This window comes from Homarus americanus, unplaced genomic scaffold (assembly GCF_018991925.1).
Source record: "Homarus americanus isolate GMGI-L3 unplaced genomic scaffold, GMGI_Hamer_2.0 scaffold48406, whole genome shotgun sequence".
In the NCBI taxonomy this organism is placed as follows: Eukaryota; Metazoa; Arthropoda; class Malacostraca; order Decapoda; family Nephropidae; genus Homarus; species Homarus americanus.
This window is the reverse complement of record NW_024753828.1, coordinates 2,946,339-2,961,910: the sequence shown is the minus strand read 5'-3', so window position 1 is coordinate 2,961,910 and position 15,572 is coordinate 2,946,339. Positions and strand designations below refer to the sequence as shown.

The 15,572-nt window shown below is 42.5% G+C and overlaps 2 protein-coding genes across 7 annotated transcripts in view; both read left to right on the top strand.

Annotated features, from left to right (window-relative positions):
• LOC121855491 (homeodomain-interacting protein kinase 2-like) overlaps positions 1–13,185 on the top strand; it is a 23,154-nt gene extending 9,969 nt beyond the window's left edge. Inside the window, exons 3-6 of the mRNA XM_042350466.1 lie at positions 958–1,058; positions 1,687–1,875; positions 12,408–12,581; positions 13,174–13,185. Of these exons, the coding sequence (XP_042206400.1) occupies positions 958–1,058; positions 1,687–1,875; positions 12,408–12,581; positions 13,174–13,185 (476 nt within the window). The remainder of the gene's footprint in view (positions 1–957; positions 1,059–1,686; positions 1,876–12,407; positions 12,582–13,173) is intronic.
• The window catches only part of LOC121855589 (homeodomain-interacting protein kinase 2-like), a 49,000-nt gene that overhangs the window by 2,848 nt on the left and 30,580 nt on the right, over positions 1–15,572 (top strand). For all 6 annotated transcript variants that reach the window (XR_006086817.1, XM_042350631.1, XM_042350628.1 and 3 more), the window contains exons 2-6: positions 958–1,058; positions 1,687–1,875; positions 12,408–12,581; positions 14,010–14,228; positions 14,881–15,159. Coding sequence is in view for 5 of the 6 variants with exons in the window: in XM_042350631.1 (XP_042206565.1) it covers positions 14,115–14,228; positions 14,881–15,159 (393 nt within the window). In the remaining variant the exon portion in view is untranslated. The remainder of the gene's footprint in view (positions 1–957; positions 1,059–1,686; positions 1,876–12,407; positions 12,582–14,009; positions 14,229–14,880; positions 15,160–15,572) is intronic.

The following is a 15,572-nucleotide window of genomic DNA, read 5'->3' as shown; positions in this document are numbered from 1 at the left end:
CTTTCCATACTTGAGGGAACACTTGCCATTACTTATTACCCTGTGTAGGTAGACCACTAATTACTTTTAACCCTTCGATGTCAAAAAATATGAAAAAAAAAACTGTGAAAAATTCTATATAAAGCTTTCACAATGGTAACCCTGCTTACTTATATGAGAATTGTGGAGCTGCCAGTGACACTTCCTGCAATTTCTTTTTCTGTGTAATCCTAAATTGGTTCCTGTACATTTATTGTAAATCAAAGAATACAAAACCATTTGTGCTAACTTTAAGGGTGGAATTTGAGCTTTTTGAAATTGAATTCCCTTCAGTGTATGTTTTGAAATGTGATTAGAATATTTATAAAATACAAATAGATAAGGGAAATGACTTCACAGTCATGATTACCAGTCCTCTCGAGACAACATTTTGAAATCCATTGTACCCAGGGTTTAAAACTTGCTAAAACTTGATAAAATCACACAGGAAAAAGGGAAATGGAGCACATTGGCTTTTGTCTTTATTCAAGACATCTTCAAAGGCAACTGAATTACAAGGACTGAGAGAGGCTTATGGTCTGACTGTACTGTACATACCTTATGAGAGATGTTGATGTAAGTTTAGTATGTGTACAGTATATTATTTTATTTTCCCTCATTTAATTTTTTTTTTTTTTTTACTTTATTCTTTTTCCACCACTCAATGGAATGATCAATTGTATGCTGCAGGCGACCACAAATACCTCTCATGTTTTTATTACTATCCAGCCAGCCAGCAGTATAATATATATAAACAAAGGGAATTGGTTAATAGTTGCACCACTGTAGGCTGATCAAAAGGTTGTTTTAATGATTGAATATGTCAAATCAGTCAGTTGATCAAGAATACAGATATGTATTGTAAATAGAGCTGCCAGCCATAGCTAAAAATCAATGGGTCTCAGTAAAGTAAGATGTTGTTCTCAAAAATTATTGCAGCAGCAGGCTCGGCCACCACCTACCCGCACCACCAGCCAGTGCAGCAACAACGTGCATCCACTATCAAACTCTTAGATCCATATCAAAAGTGCTCCACAAAGGTAAGTGTTTTATACCTCACAAAATGTAATATTCTGGGAGTCTTATTACATTGTTTTTGCTTTGTCTCCTTGGATGATTTCCTTTTTCCACTGATTCATTTGTTATGGGTTAGGCAGAGGGTTGGCTTTTTCATTGGTTTGATAATTTTTCTGTTGCCTTTTATTATTTCTAGATGGTTTTATTGATTTTTCCACGTCAGCGGTGATTTCCATCACCACTGATGTGGAAAAACTTCTTAACACTAAATCTTGAAGGCATGTACCCAGATAAAAATCAATTCCCAAGTACAGTATATTAGAGCTCTTACCAGTCCAACTAAACCTCTTTCTTTGTCTAATTCATTCTAATTCACTGGGAAAGTAAAAAAAATGTATTGTATGTTTTAGCAATGAAAATTATTCTGTTACCTGTCACTTAAAACAGATATCTGACCAGAACTCACACAACAACTAAACTTTCAAGAAATACTAATATCATTCTTATAAATGGAATGTTTAAGATATTACAGGGATTGCATATGAAGATTAGACCTATAAAATTATATTTTAATGTACTGTAGATATCAAAACTGACAGAATTTTTTTTTATTTTCTGTGATTAAGTTTGCCTTACCTGTGTTATGTTCAGCGCAAGTGCTTTGACCACAATGGTCACAGTGGAAGCAGCTCAGGCGTAGAGAACGGGAAAGTGGGGGCTCCAGGCGGTGCCCCGGCCACAACAGCCAAGACGGTGGCCCACGGCAAGGTGGCCCTGGGTGGCGGCCAAAACAATGCCACCAAGGGCGGAAACTCATCTGCTGCAGATGGAGACTATCAGGTTGGTGTTCTTGTGGATGTTATTACAGTCTGTCTGTCTGTCTCTCTCTCTCTCTCTCAATTGGTAGAGTTCTGAACACCATTCCTTTTCTCCCAGTGGTCCCCAGTGTTGTTGCTTTGCCTTTACGTACTTGCTTTAGAGGACATAATAATACACCAGAGAAGCACAAAAAAAGTGCGAGGTGCAGCACTGGTCACAACAACACACATGAGGGAACTGACTCCTCTCTCAACTGCCGCCCCACACACACACACACACACCCTAAACCAGAGCCCATCCGATTTATGGGGGTTTCCAACTTAAAGGGGTCTTTTTGTACCTGTCTTTTCATAAGTCAGTCTGTGTTCTTAGTACTCAGGGTATACAATTAACTTTGTGCCCTGATACTTCATGAATTCATTTGAAATATTATATTATATACTGTAAAACATGGTGATTCACTCACTCATGAGGTGCTCATACTACAGTAGCTTTCTCGACTCATCTGTCAGTTTGGGATGAAGCTACTACACCGTCCTCGCTACTGTGCCCTGCAACCACCTGAGGTCCCCGTCTGCAAATTGCTGTTTGATACCACAAATTCAACCAACCCTTATGACCACATACTGATTGCCATAAGCACAATCCTATTCCAACCATTTTAATAATTATTAGCAATTCTCAGATCATCTGTCTCTTCACTCTTTACCAATCTCATTTTTGTACTGTAACTGCACTGAAATTCCTGGTTAAGTGACCCTCCCCATGTCATTATACCTTTACCATTTATGTCATTTGTATTTCTTAAGCTAATGGATGCTGTATTTTTCAATGAACTGTTGTTATTATTATTATTATTATTATTATTATCATCATCATTGTTATTATTATCATTGTTATTATTATTATCATTATTATTATTATTGCTACTACTACTACTACTATTTTTTTTTTTTAAATCGTGGCCTCCAGCCTCCCCCAATAGCCACACCTTCGCCGCCATTTTATTACCTTAATATTAAATATCCTAATACATAAGTAGCTATTCTATATGTGTTGAATTAGTTGAGCCGCAGATCTATGCGGCATTCAGTGACTGTAGCCTCATAGTCAATATCTGCAGCTGTTGTCGGCATTGGGTAGAAGCTCTCGTTCCCCTGAGGCAGAGCAAAGTCGATCGAAGGAGAGAGAAAAACAGTCGACATCTCATCCAGGCTGTAACATAACTTCTGGGCTGCTGCTTCTGTTCGGAGATCACCTCTGCGAGTCTGGCATAGAAGCATCTTGCACTTGGTCCCATCCCACAAGAAGTTGTGAACACTAGAGGAGTGAAGCTGCCTTGATCAACGTTTTGAATTCTCTCCCCATATGCCCTTATCTAGTCGTTCTCGTCCCTCCTGTGTGCAGCGTCGAGAGCTAGGTTAGGGTGACATGCTGCCATGGGATAAAAAATCCTGATGTCGAAGAAAGCTCGCTGTCCCTGCGTCCAGAATCCTCGAGCACTGATGTCAACACAGGCTTCGTTAGATGTGTTTGAAGTCCTATATTGGAAGATCTCACTGTCCAAAGCAAGGAGGGTCGGCTCTACCATGACATCCCGGCAGATTTCCTTCAACATATTTGCAGTGAGGTCCCTTACTTCGTCATGCCTCATGCATATGAAGCCCCCCTTTCTTGTACGCCATGGTTTGATCGACATCATAGGAAGAGCCACACACCCATTGGGAGGGCATATCTTCTACTGGCCAATTGTACCTTAGAGCAATGGCATCTGTAAATTCTTGTTAATTGAGACTGAAACCATTTGCCCTTATCGGTAACGTAGTTAACCAGTTCGAGGCGCCCACCTCCTGCACTATAGCTACCTTTTTTCTTCAAATTCTCTGGTATTTGCAGCAATAGTTGCTGCAACTTGTCACTTTGGCTGTGCTCTCATTCTGTCGTAATGGATCTTTGGATCTTGTTTACTTCACTGGTATCCACCTCTCCTGTTGTGTTCTGAGCTATTATGTGGTCCGTGAGGGCTGCCGTGAGCTTAACTGAGTTTTGATGCTCAGTGGCAGCAATCTCCTCTGGATTGGTTAGTCCCATTCCTCCCAGTCTCGGTGGTAGTGCAAGGAGTGATCTTTCTGTTGGGGTTAAGTGAAAATGTTTCACTAATTTGGGAATGAAATTGACGCTGATAGCTTCTTCCAGGGGGTAGAGGAGGGGTCCGATATCAGGGACAGTGCGCATCAGGTAGTTGCAGCGATGCTTGACTCCATGGGTGATTGCTGCAAAAACCGCATGTGGCTCTGTGTTAGCAATCTCAGACAGAGCTTGGATTTCCCTAACCCACTCATTCACATTTCCCGCTATGTATTCGGCCTTAAAGTCCGTCGTGCCGATTACTGCGCCTAGGTGTGTCTGGCCATCCTTTGTTATTTTAACCTCACTTCCACCGAACACCTCCATTGCCCGTTCATAATGTTCTGGCTTCACAATGAGGAAGGACTTGCTGGCGTTTGGGTGGTACCCTATTAGTGGACCTCGCGATGTTACCAAGTCCCACCACTTTATGATGTCCTCCATTTTTCCTGCTCCTGTAAGGTCATCAGCGTGCGCCACTTGTTTGACCTCAGTTGTTTCAAATTTTATTTCGTGTTGGAGCACTTATAGGCCTATTGCGTACATTGCCATTGCAACAGGGTTCCCCTGTGTTGTTCCCTCGGTTGACTGTAAGATGGTATCACCTCTTAAAGTCTTGTTGTTTACCATATAAAGGTCTGATGGATTCCTACACGAGTTTTCAACATACATTGCAAAGCTTGGACACTTGATCTTGATGTTGTGCAGTGCGGCCTTGCAGTTAAGTATGTTGAATGCGTTTGAAACGTCGACCAGGAGAACGGCCTCACAATCGCGCTGCTCAAATATCGTTCTCATGGCGGGAATGGCAGCTTCCCCTCCAGCTTGTTGGCCAGCACAAACTTGCAGGTTCCCTGCTGCTGCCCTGACATCGTCCTTTACCACCTCCATTATGCATTTTCCGATGATTCGCCTCGGCACTTCCCCCACTCCTGTTGGCCTACATCCTGGATTCTTATCCAGGGGATGAGGTGGCAGGCCGTCAGAGGATGGAGGTGGTGGCAGCATGAGGATGCCAGCTTTCTTGCAAGGACGGCAATGGCCATGCAGAGATCACTTGCTACGGGGCCAAACTTGTTAGTGCTGAGGATGACTCTCCAACCGTTTGCATCCAGACCTGAAGGGCTGGCACCTCCCTGAGTCATCAGTGCCTTTTTCCACACCATCCCTCCTGTTATTTTCTGCTACTACTTTTTTTTTCTAATTTTAAACAAAATGGCCTCCAGCCTCCCCCAATAACCATACCTTTGCCACCATTTTAGTACTGTAATATTAAATATCCTAATACATAAGTAGCTATCCTAGCTGTGTTGAGTGACTGTAGCCTCATAGTCAATATCTGCAAGGGGCCGATGCTCTCGTTCCCCTGAGGCAGAGCAAAGCTGACCGAAGGAGAGAGAAGGACAGTCGACATCTCATCGAGGCTGTAACATAACTTCTGGGCTGCTGCTTCTGTTTTGATATCACCTCCTCGAGTCTGGTGTAGAAGTATCTTGCACTTGGTCCCATCCCATCAGAGGTTGTGAACACTAGAGGAGTGAAGCTACCTTGATCAGCGTTCTGAATTCTCTCCCCGTATGCCCTTATCTTGTCATTCTCGTTCCTCCTGTGTGCAGCATCGAGAGCTAAGTTACGGTGACATATGGCCATGGGATCAAAAACCCTGATGTCGAAGAAGGCTCGCTGTCCTCGCGTCCAGAATCCTCGAGCACTGACGTCAAGACGGGCTTCGTTGGATATGTTTGAAGTCTTATGTTGGAAAATCTCACCATCCAATGGAAGGAGGGTCGGTTCTACCCTGACATCACGGCAGATTTCCTTCAACATATTTGCTGAGAGATCCCTTACTTCGTCATCCCTCATGCATATGAAGCCCCCCTTTCTTGCACACCATGGCGTGATCTACGTCATAGGAAGAGCCACACACGCATTGGGAGGGCAAACCTTCTACTGGCCTACCGTACCTTAGAGCATTACTACTACTGCTATGGTACTACTTTTTTCCTTTTTTTTTATTTATTTATTTTTTTACGTGGCCTCCGTCCTCCCCCATTAACCACACCTTCGCCTCCATTTTATTACCTTAAAATTAGATATCCTAAAACATAAGTAGCTTTCCTAGCTGTGCTGAGTTGGTTGAGCCGCCGATTTATGCGGCATTCAGTGAATGTTACCTCATAGTCAATATCTGCATCTGTTGTCGGCTTTGGGGCCGATGTTCTCATTCCCCTGAGGCAGAGCAAAGCCGACCTAAGGAGAGAGAAGGACAGTCGACATCTCATCCAGGCTGTAACATAACTTCTGGGCTGCTGCTTCTGTTCGGATATCACCTCTGCGAGTCTGGCGTAGAAGCATCTTGCACTTGGTCCCATCCCACCAGATGTTGTGATCACCAGAGAAGTGAAGCTCCCTTGATCAAGGTTCTGAATTCTCTCCCCGTATGCTTTTATTTTGTCATTCTCGTTCCTCCTGTGTGCAGCATTGAGAGCTAAGTTACAGTGACAAGCGGCCATGGGATAAAAAATCCTGATGTCGAAGGAGGCTCGCTGTCCTCGTTTCCAGAATCCTCGAGCACTGACGTCAACACAGGTTTCATTGGATGTGTTTGAAGTTCTATGTTGGAAATTCTCACCGTCCAAAGGAAGGAGGGTCGGTTCTACCCTGACATCACGACAGATTTCCTTCAACATAGAGTATTTGCACTGAGATCCCTTACTTTGTCATACCTCTTGCATATGAAGTCCCCTTTCTTGCACACCATGGCGTGATCAACGTCATAAGAAGAGCCACACGCATTTGTAGGGCAAACCTTCTACTGGCCTACTGTACCTTAGAGCAATGGCATCTGTAAATTCTTGTTTATTGAGACTGAAACCATTTACCCTTATCGGTAACGTAGTTAACCAGTTCGAGGCGCCCACCACCTGCACCCACCTCCTACGCTATAGCTACATTTTTTTTAAATGCTCTGGTACTTGCAGCATCAGTTGTTGCAACTTATCACTTTGGCCGTGTTGTCGTTCTGTCGTAATGGACCTTCGAATCTTGTTTACCTCACCGGTATCCACCTCACCTGTTGCGTTCATAGCTATTATGTGGTCAGAGGGGGCTGCCGTGAGCTTAACTGAGTTTTGATGTTCGGTGGCAGCAATCTCATCTGGATTGGTCAATCCCATTCCCTCCAGTCTCGGTGTTAGTGCAAGGAGTGGTCTTTCTTTTGGTGTTAAGTGAAGGTGTTTCATGAAATTGACACTGATAGCTTCTTCCAGAGGGTGAAGGAGGGGTCCGATATCAAGGATAGTGTGCATCAGGTAGTTCCAGAGATGCTTGACTCCATGGGTGAATGCCGCAAGAGCCGCATGTGGCTCTGTGTTAGCAATATCAGACAGTGCTTTGGATTTCCCTAACCCACTCATTCACCTTTCCCGTTACGTATTCGGTCTTGAAGTCCGTCGTGCCGATTACTGCGCCTAGGTGTCTTTGGCCGTCCTTTGTTATTTTAATGTCACATCCACCGAACACCTCCATTGCCCGTTCATAATGTTCTGGCTTCACAATGAGGAAGGACTTGCAGGCATTTGGGTGGTACCCTATTTGTGGACCTTGGGATGTTACCAAGTCCCACCACTTTTTGATGTCTTCCGCTTTTCCTGCTCCTGTAAGGTCGTCAGCATACGCCACTTGCTTGACCTCGGTTGTTTCAAATTTTATTGTGTGTTGGAGCATGGATGGGCCTGTTGCATACATTTCCATTGCAACAGGGTCCCCCTGCGTTGTTTCCTCGGTTGACTGTATGATGGTATCCCCTCTTAGAGCCTTGTTGTTTACCATATAAAGGTCTGATGGATTCCTACAGGTGTTTTCAACATATATTGCAAAGCTTGGACACTTGATCTTGATGTTGTGCAGTGCGGCCTTGCGGTTAAGTATGTTGAATGCGTTTGAAATGTCGACCAGGAGAACGGCCTCACAATCGCGCTGGTCAAATATCGTTCTCATGGAGTGAATGGCAGCTTCCCTTCCAGCCTGGTGGCCAGCACAAACTTGCAGGTTCCCTGCTGCTGCCCTGACATCATCCTTTACCACCTCCATTATGCATTTTCCGATGATCCGTCTCAGCACTTCCCCCACCCCTATTGGCCTACATCCTGGATTCTTATCCAGGGGAATGAGGTGGCAGGCCGTCAGAGGATGGAGGTGGTGGCAGCATGAGGATGCCAGCTTTCTTGCAAGGACGGCAATGGCCATGCAGAGATCACTTGCTACGGGGCCAAATTTGTTAGTGCTGAGGATGACTCTCCAACCGTTTGCATCCAGACCTGAAGGGCCGGCCCCTCCCCGAGTTTTCAGTGCCTTTTTTCCACACCATCTCTCCTGTTATTTTCTCGAACAGGGCAGCGTTTGGTGGGATATAGTCACCCTGGAACCTGATGCCTTCGTCTTCACTTGCAGGGGGATGTTTTTCCTTTAGTTGATTTAATGTCTGTTTATTGGCAGAACCCCACTGGAGGATTCCTCTGTGAGAGATCTTACCGCCAAAGACACTTTTCCCGCAATCATTTTGTTTCCAAACTTTCTTGCAACATCATCAGTGTTTTGCTTTTCGTCTCGTATAAATTTTAGTTCCTTCAGTGTTCTTGCTTCACTTAGGAGATCATCAAGGGCCCCATTCTGCCACATTGTCAATCTTCTCTTCATTCCTGCCACATTTTCTTTGTGCTTAGTATTTGTGTGTGTCCTCTGACAGAATAGATGTGGTATTATTGCCAGTATTTGAAGAGCTAAAGGGGCAAGGAAGCAGTCCTGAGTGTGCGGTTATGAGGCGAGTAATCTCCTGAATCATTTCTTTGGTGGCCGCACACTTGGGTGGTTCAAACAGGTTAGCTGGCGACCACCTGACAATTTCCGAGTAAGTTTCTTTAACCCATATGTCCGCATTTTCCATCGACATGCCATTCCACTGTGGTGGCTGTCTCTCAATCACCTCGTGGACATCTGCTACTATTGGAGCAGCATTTATTGGTACTACATTTTCAGGTTGAGTAGACTCACTGCTATCATTTTGGATATTATCGGGTGGTTGGGTCCCGGTGATATCCACTGTGGCCTCCTGTGTCGGCTCCTTGCCATGTGGGTTCCGACAATTGTTTCCCTTTCTGCAAACCACACATGGTTGGTTGTTTCTCGCATAATCACAGCTAGTGCAGTTTTGGTTCTGGCTAGCATAGACGCAACAATGTCTGTTATCCGGCATAGTGTTCCGCACTTTGGGCGACAGTTACGTCTGCCTCCGACATCTGCTTTGGTCCCATACAGAAGAAACCAGTTCTTATGAGGAAAGGGCGGAGAGGTGGCAGGCTCGACTGCCGTATCCGGGTAGTAGGGGCACACGTGCGCGCGTGGGTGTGTAGGCCAGCCCCCTGAGGGCGACAAGCCACACATCAGAGCAATACACTGGGAGCGAGAATTGTCACACCTAACACTTGTTTATATATCCTTGGCAGAATTAACCACCATTTCTATGGTCGCACTGATGTAAGATTAGTTATATATACTCACTTGGTCAGCTGTCACTACATGAAGTGACCGTTACTTGTGAGAGGTGACAACAAGAGTAGAACACTTGGCCCCATAGGGGCGAGAGTCTAGATGCCACCCCCGCCAAAGTAGGCCTATCGACACTGGCACCTGCACCAGCTGTCTCACCTAGCACTCAAAACTCGCTTGGTGATCGCCAGTGAACACAAGGAGTATTTGCGATCAATGCCGTAAGGGATGAGGAGAACCTTCGGTGACAATGCTTAGGGTGACATCCAATATTCACTGACACACTGTGAAATTCCTGCTCCCACACTCCGAATATGTCCCGTCCAATAACACTTTAGATCAGGAAGGACACTCCACCACACCCATGCTGTGCTGGCCGCGCCTACTACTACTTATTTTTTTATTATAACGTGGCCTCCAGCCTCCCCCAATAGCCACACCTTTGCCACTATTTAATTACCTTAATATTAAATATCCTAATACATATGTAGCTATCCTATCTGTGTTAAATTAGTTGAGCCGCAGATCTATGCGGCATTCAGTGACAGTAGCCTCATAGTCGATATCTGCAGCAGTTGTCAGAATTGGGGCAGAAGCTCTCGTTCCCCTGAGGCAGAGCAAAGCCGTCCGAAGGAGAGAGAAAGACAGTCGACATCTCATCCAGGCTGTAACGAAACTTCTGGACTGCTGCTTCTGTTCGGAGATCACCTCCGGGAGTCTGGCGTAGAAACATCTTGCACTTGGTCCCATCCCACCAGAGGTTGTGAACACTAGAGGAGTGAAGCTGCCTTGATCAACGTTTTGGATTCTCTCCCCATATGCCCTTATCTTGTCGTTCTCGTTCCTTCTGTGTGCAGCATCGAGAACTAGGTTACGGTGACATGCGGCCATGGGATAAATATTCCTGATGTCGAAGAAAGCTCGTTGTCCCCGCGTCCAGAATCCTCGAGCACTGACATCAACACGGGCTTCGTTAGATGTGTTAGAAGTCCTATGTTGGAAGATCTCACCATCCAATGGAAGGAGGGTCGGTTCTACCATGACATCCCGGCAGATTTCCTTCAACATATTTGCTGTAAGGTCCCTTACTTCGTCATGCCTCATGCATATGAAGCCCCCTTTCTTGCACACCATGGCGTGATCGCCGTCATTGGAAGAGCCACACACGCATTGGGAGGGCAAACCTTCTACTGGCCGACCGTACCTTAGAGCAATGGCATCTGTAAATTCTTGTTTGTTAAGACTGAAACCATTTGCCCTTATCGGTAACGTAGTTAACCAGTTTGAGGCGCCCACCACCTGCACCCACCTCCTACTACTACTACTACTACTGTATTATATACTGTACTGGATATGGATATACCTGTACACATGCATATATAATATGTACATATTACACCTTTTTGTTTGAAGTGACGAATAGAATGATACCATTACTGTATATTTATGGCACAAGAATTCTCATATTCACTGCCTATATAAGAGAGAGCAAAATATTTGACTCGGCTTCAAGTAAGGGAAAATGTTCTTGTAATGTGTAAATATATAAATAAATGTATTTAATTGTACTTCAGGTTGTACCTCTCTAGTCCGGCAACCTCGGGACCTGACCGGTGCCGGACCATGGAAATTCACCCTTTTCCTGGATAGATAGTGACCACTTTCACTGCTTCGTGGTCTCTTTGAAGACATGTTGAAGGGTTAAATGTTGTACAGTAGGTTCTCAAGTTTGAGTTTTTAATTCGACATTTTTTATTTGGACAAAAAAAAAACACTACACAATTTAAAATTTTGACGGGTGTGAGCGGCCCGCCAACGTTCAGACGTGCACAATCGTGTAAACAGCGTCATTTCTCTTATGTACAAAAGATTCATTATTGTTTATTACTGAATGTCTTTTTGATTGAAATAATGTTTGTGTGCAAAATGAATAATACAATTAATTAATAATACGTAGAATATTAAAATACACGAGGAGACGAGACGGCATTGTTTTCGTTAATGTTTACAAAACCAGTGACTGGTTCTACATATAAAACTGAAGAAAATAAGACCCTGGTTGTAGCTGTAGTAAAATTAATGTAAAAAATTCATATGATTGTTTTAAGTAATGTTATTTAATATTAATAAATGGAACAATAAAATTAGCTAACCATTAATGGTAAAGAAAAAAGTGAGATCGCATATGTAAGTGCGCACATGTGAAAACATATCGTCATTACTCTACATAAGAATATGAAAGCAACACTTATATACTGTTCATATACATTTTAATTGTTTCTGAATTAAAAAAAAAAATTCTACCCATCAGTGGTGGTAAAGTTGAAAACATAAGGACAGCCAATGTTGTGTGTGTTTTTTCTCGGTTGACGAAGTTGCCAAGTCATCAGGTTCAACTCTAGCTGAAGCTGTAGAACATAAAAACTTTTTCTGTTGTTTTTAGTTTTTATTTAACTTTATCTGTTATTTTTCTTTGGTCTATTAGGATGTTAATTTATTACAGGTAGTAATTCGCCAAAAAAGTAGGGTAAATAAGGCAAAATTTATCCAAACATCGAAAGTACCAGACTCAAATTAATTTTCTCCATAGGAAGTTGTATTTAAATTTGGACGATTTGAATTTCGCGAGGTTTTTACAGTCTAAATAGGTGTCCAAGTATGAGATCCTACTGTACGCTGTATAGACAAACAGAGAGAGAGAAAGCCGAACTGTCGGATGTTAACAAACTGATTTCCAACCGCCACTCCGCCAATGCCGCGTAGCGGCTATTGGGCAAACTAAAATTGTTCTGGACCACAAAATGCCGGACTAGAGAGGTACAACCTGTATATATAGTTATAAACAAATGTACAGTATTTAATTTTATATTTATTTTCAGTTGGTGCAGCATGAGGTACTTTATTCACTTACTGCACAGTATGAGGTATTGGAATTCTTGGGGAGAGGCACATTTGGCCAGGTGGTCAAGTGCTGGAAGAAGGGCACCAATGACATCGTGGCAATCAAAATCCTCAAGAACCACCCCTCCTATGCCAGGCAGGGCCAGATTGAGGTGAGCACTGAAATGATTACAATTATATTTATTTGTATTTATAATTATTCTTTAAGCCTCTTCCTCCAATACTCACCTGTAACCATTCACTCCGCCTGCTGTAACAGTTGAGGCACTGTTTCAGGTATGAAATTTAATGGATCATAATCTACCAGCTGACCCTGTTGTTCTGCTGTTTATGGCCTATACCTGAATAAGGTATTCCTGGCTGTCGTGGCTCTGGACCCCTCATTCTGGCAGCCACAGGACCTTCCTAATTTTAATCTTTACTGTCCTTGGGATTAACAAGTTGTTCTAGGCACACCTAAGTTTTAAATATGGGATTGATCCTTAAATCCTGATTTATAACCAAGCCAGGATAGAAAGCCCCAACCCTCCTCTCTTGGATGTTTTGCGAGGGTTAAATGGAATTGAAGGACTATATCGGTATACTTTGTTATGCGTTGGACATGTTCTCTTGAAAAATGCCATGTTAAGTGAAACAACGTACAAGGGGTCCCCGGGTTACGAACGGGTTCTGTTCCCGAGGATGTTCTTAAGTTAGAAATGTACACAAGTCGAAACACATGCTATGTGCATACTGTATTTACAGAACAATGTTTAAAATCCCACTACTGTACATCATAGCGTAAGTCCTTATTTACATCTAAAATCACTTATTTAAAAGAAAAGAATAAATAGAATGACAAAATACAGTAAATGAAAGTAAAAAATAAGTCATCAGGTAAATAAAATACAGTACTGTAAATCTAAAGTTTAATCCCGTTCGTATTGGCTGGCGTTCTTAAGTTGTTTACACCCAGTACTGTACAGGCAGTCCCCAAGTTATGACCGTCCAACTTACTATCACCTGCACTTACTAACGAAACCCCAATACATTCATTGCAAAAAGTTGTAATTAAAATCCCCTTTTTTTTACATTATTTTCATTATTCTATACAGTTTAACATCACTTTATTTGCAGCACGTATTTACATTATTTGTTTTATATGAGATATTATTGTTGTTTTGTATGGGCAGAGTTGTGCTTTATCCTAACATAAACTATGGAATTAACACAGTTCTGATCTACAAACAAATCAAATTACGAACGGGGTCCAGGAACGTATCCCCGTCGTAAGTTGGGGACTGCCTGTAGTTAAAACTTGATACCCTTTGAAAATTATTTATTTATTTTTATTTATTTATTTTTTGTGTGTGTAGGATTGTGTGTGCATGTAGCAAAGTAATAAAAAGAAGAAAACTATGGGCATCTACCTGAAATTACAAGTTCATAAATAACCATAACAACTTAACATATAATATAGCTCATAGGTGGGGAACGGTGGGAAATTACCCCTCTTGGCCTGAAGTGCACATTTTAAATAGTTCATAACAGTAAAACGAATTTATTTTATCTCTCTAACAATGTGTTCGTGTTCTCCGTAGGTCCAAATCCTGACAAGACTAAGCCAGGAGAGTGCAGATGATTACAACTTTGTGCGAGCATTTGAATGTTTCCAGCACAAGAACCACACATGCTTGGTGTTTGAGATGCTTGAGCAGAACCTTTATGACTTCCTTAAACAGAATAAATTTTCACCATTACCCCTCAAGTTCATCAGACCCATTCTTCAGCAAGTTTTGACAGCACTTCTTAAACTCAAGGTACTTTTGTCATATGCAAGTTTATGCTAATTCAGTGTACTACAGTATTGCTGGGGATTAGCCATAGTACTAGATAGGCAAATGGGTTGTAGGCTCAGTGTTTTACAGCTTGGAGGCCTCTACACTGAATGTTGATAATGTGTTGAATTGGTCAATTAGGTTGCATCAAACGACAAATTTTTTCTAGTTTGTGCACCCTAGACCAGACTTATCTCGACCAATGCACCTCAGTCTCGTATTAAGTGAGTCCAGGTTAGAGGGAGTTTACTGTAGTATGGGAATAATGGTGAAATTGCATAATGTCATTTTAAGGGGGGATTCTCCACTCAGTCCAGCAAGCAACCTGTCTTTCCTGTTGTCCATCATAAACAGAATGAAGTTCTCACTCCTGTTTTTTCTTATTTTATAGTTTTATATTATATTCTCTTTATTTCTAAGTCACATTAGAGTATTGTATTACAGTATTAAATTGTATTATTTAAGATACTTGAGGAAGACTTCAGTATATAGCAAATTCGTTCAGAAAAGAGAGGTACTTGTGGAGTCTGAGGAGTGCTTCATTATATAGCGAAATTAAGGTGTATAGAAGTTTGGTATAGAGAGGTAACACTGTATTTAGAAGCTAATTACTATTTTTTTCCCTCTTGCCCAGCAACTTGGCCTCATTCATGCTGACTTAAAGCCAGAAAACATCATGTTGGTGGACCCAGTTAGACAGCCTTATCGTGTCAAGGTCATTGACTTTGGAAGTGCATCTCATGTCAGCAAAGCTGTGTGCAACACCTACCTACAGTCGCGCTACTACAGAGCTCCGGAGATCGTTTTAGGGCTTCCGTTTTCTGAAGCTATCGACATGTGGTCTTTAGGCTGTGTCATTGCTGAACTTTTCCTAGGATGGCCGCTGTATCCTGGGTCATCAGAGTATGATCAGGTATGTCACTGTTGGAGGTTAAGTTGGTTTTAATTTTTAGGGAAAGTCATAAACTGTATGTGCCTTGAAGTAGTTTGTCACTTCCTATACGGGAGTCTTGTAAATAGATTTGGCTCTAGAGAACTTTTTTCCTTCAGAACTCCATATGTCGGTTAAGTGTCTGATAGGAAATATCGGATGATCAATTTATATAAGAAAAGATTTAAAGAGTTTTTCAGTTATGTAAGATTTCCCAGTGAGTCTAGCTATCTCCAAACCGAATATTGACCCAACATTAAATGAGAAAGGGTGTCCCCAATTTTTTTTTTCGCTTAAACAAATTAACATTTAGCATCAGAGTTTTTACACTGCCCCTGATGTTGTAAGAGGGATATGTTTACTGTACCCTGTTGGATGATAATAGATCAGTGTAA